Below are 11,829 nucleotides of genomic sequence, written 5' to 3'. Positions count from 1 at the left end.
GCGCAATCCAAAAGTTGTACTATAAGATCATTAACCGCCCTTTTGGAATTTAATTGAAGAATGACGGTGCACGATGAGCCAAGGTGGAGGAGTCTAGGGCAACCTGCAAAAATTAGAGGGAACTTTCCTTTTTCCACGAGAATGGGGCTAAATTGGCTAATTGAATAGCTTGTATTCATTAGAACGGAAAGAATAGGACAAAAAAGAGTCATTAATAGTAAGAAAAAAACACCACAATATTCCATTCAGGGTTTCTCTATTTGTTATCATGATCTTATGTGAATATTATTTAAGCCCATAATAGATTTACATATTAGACTTGAGGATGGGTTACAGGTGCATGCTTGACTTGTTGGGCTTAGACAGCTTAGTAAAAATGGATCAAAAGCCTAAAAATGAGTCAATAAAATTTAATTGTATTTATAAGTTTCAAATATTTTATTTGAATATTTAAATATTAGACAGTTACAAAATTTAAAAGATTTCACAATATCATGCAAATATATGGTAATGACTGCTTTATTTCTGGGAATTCAAATTTTATCGAATTAATTATTAAAGCATATGTATTTTCTGAAAATATCTTATCTCTCTTCTAACTAGATGCTTTTAAAATTAAATTAGAATCTATTATTGTGTCATATCATACTACTACACTAAATTAATCTAATTTCTTCTATTTCCAACATTTTACTCCGTGTGTAACCCTCTCTCATTTTCATCTTCCTCGTGACAATTTGGGAGGATTTTGTGAGAATTTGACAGTCGCATTTTGTGAAGTGGCTAAGGAAGATGAAAATGAGAGAAGATTACGTACGGAGTAAAATTTTGGAGATATAAGAGATTAAGTTAATTTACTGTAACAGTATAACGTGAAGTGAGGGTTGATATGTAATCTTAGCTAGCATCGTAAAATGATGTAAAAAATCCTAATTGTCATTTTTTAAAGTCAGAAATTAATAATAATACGTGTCACACTTTTATTGAGTATGACGTGGCAAAGTGATAGATTTTGTTAATTTACGCAACGAAAATTGATTTCAATGAGTAAACTGTTATTTTGGCATACCTTGAAAACCTATAAATTATTTTTTATATCACAGAGAGTGATTTGTAATTTAGACCAACTACAAGGGCCTATAAATTATTTTTTATACCACATGGAGTGATTTGTAATTTAGGCTAACTATAAGGACCAATTTTGCATTTATCCCTTATTTTTAAAGTAAATAGCAGAGATTTTGCTACATCAATATTTATCACTGAAAAATGTTATGGTTTCTTTAAGTGTTATCCTTATCTTACGTGAATATTATTTTTTTAAAAAAATATGAGAGACCCGGTAGGGTAAATTTTTTTTTTCTAATTTTTTAGAAAAACAATATCCACATAGGATCAAGAAAACATCATGAGCTAACATAGCATTTTCTCATTTATCATTCCATTAGTTATCATAGTTATTATTTATTATCTTGTTATTTTACCATAGATGGTGATAAATATGATAAATAATAAAGCGATAAATGCTAATATGTTGAAATTTACGTCATTTAATTTTAAATTAATGTTTAAAATTTAAAGAATTTACTATCTGAATAGTGTCATGCTAGTGCTATATTCGAAAATTGTAAATATGTTGTTATACTTTTGTCCATTTTTGGACAGAGTATATGGAAGTAATATTTGGTCGAGCTCCTAATCTTATGAGCAACCCCAACAAAGTTAGGTTCTTTATCTCATGGAGAGAAATTTCTTGTAAATTGGAGGAAATATCCTTCAACCTATTTAAAATAGTGTCAAGTGTCTATAAACATTTAAAATGTACATTAAATTCTTAAGGCCACTAATAGTAGTGTACTGGATCGGAATCCCTAGCAATAGCTGGGAATTGCCCATCAATTTTTTTTGAAATCCTGGACGTTGAATCTCATATAATGGTCTACAAGCTGCCACGTGTCCCACTAATTAAAAAAGTAATATTTTATTATTTAAATTGTAAAAATAAAATATAAAACAAAATAAAAATAATAATAATAAAATATGGGGTGAACATGTGGCAGCTTGTAGACCCTTAGATGAGATTTAATGGCAAGGATTTCAAAAAAAATTGATGGGCAATTTCCAAGCAAGAGGGGATCCCAATACCAATTTACTAGCTTAGACTAAACGCTTTAAATGTTTAAATTCTTAAGGTCATTTATAGCAATTTACTAGAATACTTATAAATACTTGACACTATTTTAAATGGGTTGGAGGATATTTACTCTAGATCAGTTTGGAGGAAATTTTTGTCTTTATCTCATTAGGTTCCAGGCATTCTAATTTAATAGAATAACTAATTTAATTACTTTTCTAAAATAGGAGTTCTATGTAATATGACATGGTTGACCTAATTAAATTAGAAAATTATTGTCCAAAATGAATTTTGTCACATATTAGGTTTATGGAGTTCCAACTCCCATTACCATCAAGGAAATATCATCAACGCTAAAACCCTTCCAAATTTGAAATAAATTTCCATAATTGGAAACCTTTCATCCAAACACATTAAAATGATGTTTGAGGTTTTATGGAGGTAAACTCATAAATCTATCCTTATTCATAACTTTCCTAAATTGTGAATCTTAAACATCATATTCTAACCTTGTTGGAATTCTCACATTACACGTATAAGTCTTGTGAAAAAATCACAACAAATCCCTTTAGGAAATTATCAAAACCAAAAAAAAAATATATATTTTTGAGGAAAATGAGATTCCAAAAATATTAGGTCAAGGATTTTGGATCCATAATTTTAGGGTTCATGAATTAGGATTAGGATTAGCAGTAGAGAGCCAGAGATTTACTACTATAGGGTCAAATTAAAAATATAATAAACGTAATTTAAAATAAATAAAAAAATAAATATTTTTCAATTTCAACCGTTAGGTTTCCACAACTAAAGTTTTAGAATGATATTATTTAGTAACCCTAAGATTTGATGTTTCGTCATTCAAATTCAATAGTTTATTACTTTTTGAAATGTCAACTTATTTTCTTTTGGATAGACATACAGTGGGAAAAACGTTAGCCACATCTGCGCTATCACCTCAAAATGACTAGTCAACTTGGACCTTCCTTAGAATTTATTATAAAGCCTAGTTTTACCTAGTAACTAAGCAATGTGAGACTTAATACCCATAACTATCTTTATAAACCACCCACTTTATGTGGGTTTCTTCTCATCTTTCCAATATGGAACCGAGGTGTTACAAACTCTCCCTCTTAAATTTCTGACGTCCTCATTAGGGGCATGTTGTGCAGTGCTCCAGTACCACATCTCTAGGGTTGACTGGCTTTGGATAACATCTCTATTTGTAGGCTTGACCTAGGTTGTACTGTGTTACCAAAATTTATCTTTACAGTACCATCAAGGTATTGTTAGATATAATCAAGGTTAACTAAGTTGTTTTGGATATTGGTAGGGTGACTCTCCATTTGTTAATAACCAATTTGTGGGCATTAAAATAGGTTATAAATTCAAATATGGACAAGTAGTATAAGAGGAATTAGTCTATTATAATTTTCATTATGAGTAGGTATTCAACAAATCCAATAAAATTTCTGCAAATGTGACCAATGGGCCAGGCCCAACCTTGCCCATAATTGGGTTTTATTGAGGAAATTAGGCCCTAAGAAAAGAACCAGTTTGACTAAAAATATTCCACTAAAACATCAAGATTCCTGTCATACCAAGAGAGAGAGAGATAGATACCTTCTGAGTTTGACTTAGAATTTCATTGGTTCCAAATTTCCAAGCCTCTCTTATTGGTATTGGATTTGGAACCAACATGAGAGAGCAATAGATATTGCAGTCGGCTCCCTCACTTTCTTGATGGCTACGTCTCAATCGCAGTGTCCACCTTTGGGATTCTCAGGCAACTACTATCATCTCTCTCAAGGTGGCTGCGTCAGACAGAGCAGTTTCTTTGATGGGAAGCCAGTGCTTAATCAAGCTGTTGGCTACTCTGTTATCCTTGGCTTTGGTGCCTTCTTCACTGTTTTCACATCTTTCCTGGTGGGTATGCCTTATCTTTTCATAATTGTCTTTTTCTTTTTTTTCTTTTCTCCCTCATACTCAGTATTAATGTTTGGTTGACTATACAGTAATTTCTGTACAGGCCGGCTCAACATATTTTGGGGCCTTGGATAAAACTTTGAAATTGGGCCTAATTTTTTTTTTTTTTTTTTTTAAGTAACAATTTTTTTTTTAATTCAATTTTTTCTTTTTTAAAGTAACATATATATATATATATATAGTAATAGATTTAGATACATTAATATCATTTTCATTATCTTTTAATTCTTTTTGATGAGTTTCTTGTTCATTTATGAGTTTTTCACCTAAATTATCCTCAATATTTTGTTTATTGCTAATAACAAATTTATTTAGAGCTCCTTTTTGAGATTCAATCAATTTGTCTTTTTTTTTTAAGTTTTTCATATCCAGATGCATATTTTCTAGTAGACATGTTTAATTAAAAATACTAACAAATTAAACAAACACGATTTATCAAAAAAAAATTATGACTATAATAAAATAAATGACAAAAATAGAACAATAAAACCTGATTTGGCAAAGGAATTATGAAGCAGTTCTTGGAGATAGGACAAGAGACTTAGTCACTCGGAGTCGGAGAGGAAGAGAAAATGATGAGATAGGCAGAGAAGAAAAACTCAGAAAAGAGCAAGCAAAGAGGAGAGGTAAAGTGGAAAATATAGAGACTGATATTTAAAATGCCCATAGTTGACAGCAGTTTATATTTTTGGCTCTTGACTTTCCCTAGATGGCTAAATAATAAATAGAAAATAAATGGTAATATTTTATTACTAACGTTTATATTTTCTCATCAAAAACAAAAAATTTCTATAAAGAGGGCAAGAGGATGAATGAATGATGTAGGTGTGTACTGTAGCGTCAGGCGTGTACTGTAGCATCAGGAGCTTTAGGGAATTGGCGTAATGATGTATAAGGCATTAATGCTTTGTCCTTTTTTAATTTATTTTTTGAATTATTTTTAAAATTTATAGTAAGCTTATTAATTGGGGTCTTATTAAATTGAGGCATTAAATTTGGATAAAAAAAATTTTTAGGCCCTATTAAATAACATTTGGGCCTTCAATTTTTTTTTTGGTCAAAAATAATTTTTTTTTTTTAAATTTTTTTTTAACTCAAAATTTTTTTTTTAGGCCTTATTAAATTGGGGGCCCTAGGCGAGGGCCTAACTCACCTAGGACATGAGCCGGCCCTGTTTCTGTATTTGCCTAAATATATTTAACATTACTGTTTTCATCTTGGTGCTGTAGTCTTTGTTGAAAGAGAGGAAAAAAAAAAAAAAAACTGGTTGGGCTAAGATAATGTTTATTTCAGACGTCTTACTTGGGCTCTCCAAGATTTAGATAATAACCCACCATCTCCACTGCCTAAAAATGAGCAACAAATCCCATGTATATGAACAACCAATCTCCACTAATCAACTATAGTCAGTAAACAGATCCCTCCATGGAATGTAGCAGCTAACAACCACTTTGAGTAAGTCAAAAACACTAAGCGTAAATCTGCATCATGAAAAACTAAGCGTAAATCTATACATGTTTGAATTAAGTTCTCTATAGGTGCTACAAAGCACTATTGCAACTTCACTTACCTCCATTGAATTGTCACTCTTTTTACAATGTCCCTCTTAAAGTTTAAAACCTTTCAATTTAGTATATCGAACTTTTAATTTTTTTCAAATTCTCACGTTCGTTAGAATTTTCTGTTAAATCCTAACAAAATTTCCAAAATACCCCCCCCACCTTTTTTTTAAAAAAAATTATTTAAATTTTTTTACTAAGATTGAGGCATAAGTATTTTTGCAAATACCGTTAACTTGGGACCAACGTCTTAATCTTTGCAATTTTTTTCTTTCTTTTTTTCCAAAACAAATGAGGGTATTTTGGGAATTTTGTTGGGATTTAAAGAAAAATTCTAATGGAGGGGCATTGAAAAAAATTTAAAGTTCGATTCATTAAATTGAGAGAAATTGAATTTTAGGGGGCATTGCAAAAATGATAACAATTCAAAAGGTTAAGTGAAGTATCTTCTAATTATTATTAAGCCAATTTTTTTTCTTCGTTTCTAGATGCTTTATGTAATATTTTCGTTTGGATTTTATTTAGCTTCGCTTGTTTCGACAAAAAACGTTTTCTGATAGTAAAACGTTTTCCGTTGAAAACATTTTTCTGGAAAACTACTGCATATGTTTGCTAATAATTTTGAAAGGTATTTTGACTCGAAAAAGTTTTTCATGCGATGGAAAGTTGTGAACTATATATGTTCATTTTTTAATGATACTAGTATGAATAATCATCTCTTTTTGAAGTCTAGTCCACCGGTTAACTTCCTTTTTTTTTTTTGTTTTTCCCCTGCATAAGGCAAGTATTATATCATGCCACGAGAATTTGTGTGTCCCATTTGCCTATCAAGAATTTCAGGAAAGGCCTGGTAGGAGACTTAATTTTGAGGATTTTACTCCAAAATCCACTGGTTCCCTAACATCTTTGGTTATACTTCAGAAATTGTTCTTTAAATCAGTCCCTAAACACTTCTGGCTTAAACTTTTAATGAATTGTTTGCTCCAAATGCCAAGGTTATTGAAGGGGTTACCCTTGCAGAATTCCAAGAATAAGTTATTGTCTGTAACCAACCATTTTCTTTTAATGTCCTTTCTTTTTGTTATTGGCTATAACAAAAACATTCCAAGAACAAGGTGGAACTGTTTCTCGTTTCTTTTTGTTTTTATAGAGAAAACCAAATTTGATTCAAGGACATTGAAGTTTCCCTTTAATGAAACATTGTCTGTCCACTTTATGTTTGTTTTGTTGATGCTGTCAAAGATATAGATGAAATATAGAAGCCTATGATTATTCTCTGCCACCATTTGTTTGAAAATTCATCACGCTTGAAAACTATAATTATTATTACCACTCAGTTTTTGGTTAATTTATTGTTTCTGACCATAAACTTACTTGTGGGATCAGGTATGGCTGGAGAAGCGTTATGTTGGGTCTCGCCATACATCCGAATGGTTCAACACTGCAGGGAGAAACGTCAAGACTGGACTTATTGCTAGTGTGGTTGTATCTCAGGTAATTTCCACAGTCTTGGCACATTTAGATGGACCTGATATTTCTATTGACATAAAATTTTAATGGGGGAATTTGTAAAGTGGACATGCGCTGCTACAATCCTGCAAAGTTCCAATGTTGCTTGGGAATATGGTGTCAGTGGGCCTTTCTGGTATGCTAGTGGGGCTACCATCCAGGTATCTTCAATGAAAATTTGCCTCCCTTCAACTGTTGAAATTCTATAAATTCTTCTCATCATTAGAAATTCTATAATAGTAATTGATTTTAATATTGTTTTTGAACAGGTACTCTTGTTTGGTATAATTGCTATAGAGATCAAAAGAAAGGCTCCTTATGCTCATACTGTTTGTGAAATAGTAAAAGCTCGGTAAGTTGTGTACTGTTTGCTAAATACTTTTCTGCTAGATCTTTTGCCTCTAACTTAATGATAATCTTCATCTAATGCCAGTTGGGGGACTGTGGCGCACATTGTCTTCCTTCCCTTCTGCTTTTTGACAAATATGACTGTAACAGCAATGTTGCTCCTTGGTGGATCTGCTGTTGTAAATGCACTGACTGGAGTGAACATTTATGCTGCTAGCTTTCTGATACCACTTGGAGTTATTTTGTACACACTAGCTGGAGGACTAAAAGCAACCTTCTTGGCTAGCTATATACATTCTGTTATAGGTAATTTACTCGATTATTGTCTGAAAATTTTCTATGTAATGTTTGATTTATATTCTGGTCTTAGCCTGAGATTTGTTTTGTTTACTTTTGGCTTCAGTACATATTGTTTTAGTCATCTTTGTCTACTTGGTTTACACGGCAAGCAGTAAGCTTGGTAGCCCTAGTGTTGTATACAATCATCTGGTTGAGGTAGCAAGCAAATCAAGAATATGTGAGGAGCCACTTTCCCATGATGGGCAATCTTGTGGCCCAGTTAGTGGGAATTACAAAGGGTCTTACTTGACAATGTTGAGTTCCGGCGGGCTTGTTTTTGGGATTATCAACATTGTTGGCAACTTTGGCGCTGTGTTTGTTGACAATGTAAGCCCATTTCCCTTGTATTTTTCCATTTTAGAATGAGCCTCAGATACTAACACTTTTCAAATAATAAAATTCTAGGGATATTGGGTGAGTGCCATTGCTGCAAGACCTTCATCAACTCATAAGGGCTACTTGTTGGGTGGGTTAGTATGGTTTGCAGTGCCATTCTCTTTGGCAACATCACTGGGTTTGGGAGCACTCGCCCTCGATTTACCGATTACAGCAAGTGAGGCAAGCCATGGACTTGTTCCTCCTGCTACTGCTATAGCTTTGATGGGGAAGGCAGGATCTGTTCTTCTTCTTACTATGCTTTTCATGTAAGTACTTACAGGAGACCTGGAAGGGTCAGTTAAATCAATTTTCATTTTGGTTTTCAATATTCTAAAAGATTGGCTGATGTGAAATACTATAAGGTTTGCATTTTGTTTTCATCTTAATGGTTTTTCCTACATTTGAATGCCTAATATGCTCCAAACTCCAAGTTCTCTAAATCCTATATATTTAACCTTTGATTATGTTTATAATGATCAGGGCAGTGACATCTGCTGGTTCATCTGAGTTGATTGCAGTATCCTCATTATGCACATATGATATCTATCGTACTTACATAAATCCAGAGGCAAGTGGGAAGCAAATCCTTAGGGTGTCAAGGGGTGTTGTCCTTATCTTTGGATGCTTTATGGGGATGTTAGCAGTAATACTCAACAAAGCTGGGATTTCCTTGGGCTGGATGTATCTAGTCATGGGAGTGCTCATTGGTTCAGCAGTTATGCCGATTGCTTTTATGCTTCTGTGGAGAAAAGCAAATGCAATTGGTGCCATCCTTGGTGCCACCAGTGGTTGTGTTCTTGGAATAATCACTTGGTTGTCAGTTACAAAATCCGAGTATGGCCGGGTAAATCTTGATACAACCGGGCGAAATGCACCTATGCTTGCCGGAAACCTTGTCTCTCTACTTACCGGAGGAGCTGTTCATGCTATTTGTAGCATTTTGTGGCCTCAAAATTATGACTGGGGTACCACTAGGCAGATCACAGTGGTTGAGAAGGAAAAGAGTGAGCAGCCAGCAGAAGAGTTTAATGAGCAAAAACTGATGAGAGCTAAAGCATGGATAGTAAAATGGGGTGTTGGTTTTACTGTTCTGATTGTCATATTGTGGCCTCTTCTCTCTCTTCCAGCAGGTAAATTCTATTACTAGGTAGCTGCATGAACAAGTCCATGCTATTGTAGTCTTCCAAACATAATTGTCCTTTCAGTGAAGAACCTCATTGATATATGACAGGGGAATGATATTTAGTAGGCTGGAACATGACAGTTGATTTTTCGTTTTACTTATCGTAGTTGTTTGGTAGTTGTATAAGAGTTTATTAAATAGCATTACTCTATATGTTAATGAAAGATCCATTGTCCCGACTATAATTCGGTAACTTAATTTTGTATGATGCAGGAGTATTCAGTAAGGGGTACTTCACATTCTGGGCAGTGATTGCTATGGCATGGGGCACCATTTGTTCTGCTGTAATTATTGTTTTACCACTAATAGAAAGCTGGGGAACCATCCAAAGCATTGTTTTGGCCATGTTTACAAATGACAAGCTCATGGAAAAGGTGGAGGAGATGAATCTCAAGCTGCGCACAATCATGTTGGCTATTCCTGAAGCAGAGAAAATTTACTTACTTGAGAAAGAGAAGGCCAAGAGGAAAGAAGCATCTGAGTAGTAAGTTCAAATCTACATATGTCTAAGCGTGGCTAGTTTCTTTTTGCTTGAATGAATCTTTTAGACTGCAATTTGGAATAAGATTTTCTCCATTTCATAGTCAAGATTTAAAGTTAGAGCATTTAATGGTAACCATCCCTTTTGAATCTTTTACGAGGATTTCGTAATAAATATGGTCTTTCATGTGAAAATACTAGTTTTCCAAGTGGATTTGGCTTAGGTCCTGTATAAATAAAAATAAAAAAATAAAAAAAAACTATAATTTTTTCAACGGTCTGGATTTAATTTGTAAGCTGGCTTCAAACATGTAGGCATCAATGCGTTTCTGGTGTACAATGTCCATCAATAAAATGAAATTAAAATTGACGTTGAACCATAACCCCTCCATATGGTGAAATGTGCAATCCGAAAGTTGTACTATAATATCATTAACCGCCCTTTTGGAATTTAATTGAAGAATGAAGGTGCAAGATGAGCCAAGGTGGAGGAGTCTAGGGCAGCCTGCAAAAATTAGAGGGAACTTTCCTTTTTCCACGAGAATGGGGCTAAATTGGCTAATTGAATAGCTTGTATTTATTAGAACGGAAAGAATAGGACAAAAAAGAGTCATTAATAGTAAGAAAAAAACACCACAATATTCCATTCAGGGTTTCTCTATGTGTTATAATGATCTTATGTGAATATTATTTAAGCTCATAATAGATTTACATATTAGACTTGAGGATAGGTTAGATGTGCATGCTTGACTTGTTGGGTCTAAACAGCTTAGTAAAAATGGATCAAAAGCCCAAATATGAGTCAATAAAATTTAATTGTATTTATAAGTTTCCAATATTTTATTTAAATATTTAAATATTAAACAGTTACAAAATTTAAAAGATTTCACAATATCATGCAAATATATGGTAATGCAGTTTGTTGACAATTTCCATTTTAAAGTTTGAGTTTAAAAATTTAAAGCAATAAGATAAAGACTGCTTTATATCTGGGAATTCAAATTTTATCGAATTAATTTATTAAAGCATATGTATTTTCTGAAAATATCTTATCTCTCTTCTAACTAGATGCTTTTAAAATTAAATTCCTAGAAGCTATCTAAAAGCATTCCCAATGGAAGAGCCATATTTTTATGTAAAATGGCTTTTCAAAACTCACTTTTATTTAGTTTAACTAAGCCATTTTTAAGTGTCTCTACATCGGATTAGCTATATTTCTAAAAAAAAAGTGGGAAAAGATTTGGGAAAAAGATAAAGTAGGAGAGAGAAACATTAAAAAATAAAATGGCTCCCTTAAAAAGTACTGCTACATTTAACTTTTTTTTTAGCTCTTCTAATCAAATATCTATTTTATATATATTTTTGGTTCATCCAATATGGGAGATTTTTTGAATATTTGAAGAGCTATTCTAGATAAAAGTAACATTTGACTCTTGCATTAGAAATGCACTAAATGGATTAAACCCCCTACAACCCATGCACGTTCTCTCATTTCACTCACAAACACGTTTCTCTCTCTTTTATCAAAACTCACGTACAAGCTCACCAATGCGTACGTGTTCTCACGCAACCCAAAACCGCATAGAATTTCTCTCTTAAAATTCTCGATTTCCGAGAAAACTTTTATTTTCTTTTCTTCTCTATCGTTCTTTAGATGTACCTACTAAGGAAATTTCTTCATATTTTTTTAGATATTGTGTGGTTTGTAAACGTACACAGTTAGATTTATAGAAATTGTTATTCAGATTTTAGAAATAAAAGATATAAATATAAATATATAGGGGAAAATGTAGTTTACCCCCCTGAAGTTTTAGGAGTTTTCAATTTTAACCTCAAAGTTCAAAAATCGACAATCTACCCCCTGAAGTTTCAAAAATTGGCAATTTAAACTTTTCGTTTAATTTTTTCGTTAAATT

The 11,829-nt window shown here is 32.7% G+C and overlaps 1 protein-coding gene across 1 annotated transcript; it reads left to right on the top strand.

The window, feature by feature from the left end:
* The first annotated feature begins 3,722 nt into the window (after window positions 1–3,722).
* On the top strand, window positions 3,723–10,021 carry LOC132164620 (urea-proton symporter DUR3-like). Its single transcript, XM_059575155.1, has 9 exons — window positions 3,723–4,057; window positions 7,063–7,170; window positions 7,251–7,346; window positions 7,455–7,537; window positions 7,619–7,839; window positions 7,937–8,199; window positions 8,278–8,516; window positions 8,731–9,380; window positions 9,647–10,021. Exons 1-9 carry the CDS (start codon window positions 3,875–3,877, stop codon window positions 9,916–9,918), a joined length of 2,115 nt encoding a protein of 704 aa, XP_059431138.1. The 5' UTR covers window positions 3,723–3,874; the 3' UTR covers window positions 9,919–10,021.
* The last annotated feature ends 1,808 nt before the right edge of the window (window positions 10,022–11,829 follow it).

Source organism: Corylus avellana, chromosome ca10 (assembly GCF_901000735.1).
Source record: "Corylus avellana chromosome ca10, CavTom2PMs-1.0".
Taxonomy (NCBI): domain Eukaryota; kingdom Viridiplantae; phylum Streptophyta; class Magnoliopsida; order Fagales; family Betulaceae; genus Corylus; species Corylus avellana.
This window is presented reverse-complemented; position numbering and strand designations above follow the sequence as displayed.

What these genes read in the sequence shown, in the direction of transcription:
- LOC132164620 (XM_059575155.1), top strand. Translation starts at nt 3,875, where the DNA reads ATGGCTACGTCTCAATCGCAGTGTCCACCTTTGGGATTCTCAGGCAAC. An exon ending in CTTCTTACTATGCTTTTCAT is followed by an intron (nt 8,517 to 8,730) that starts GTAAGTACTTAC and finishes TATAATGATCAG; the next exon opens with GGCAGTGACATCTGCTGGTT. An exon ending in TCTTCTCTCTCTTCCAGCAG is followed by an intron (nt 9,381 to 9,646) that starts GTAAATTCTATT and finishes TGTATGATGCAG; the next exon opens with GAGTATTCAGTAAGGGGTAC.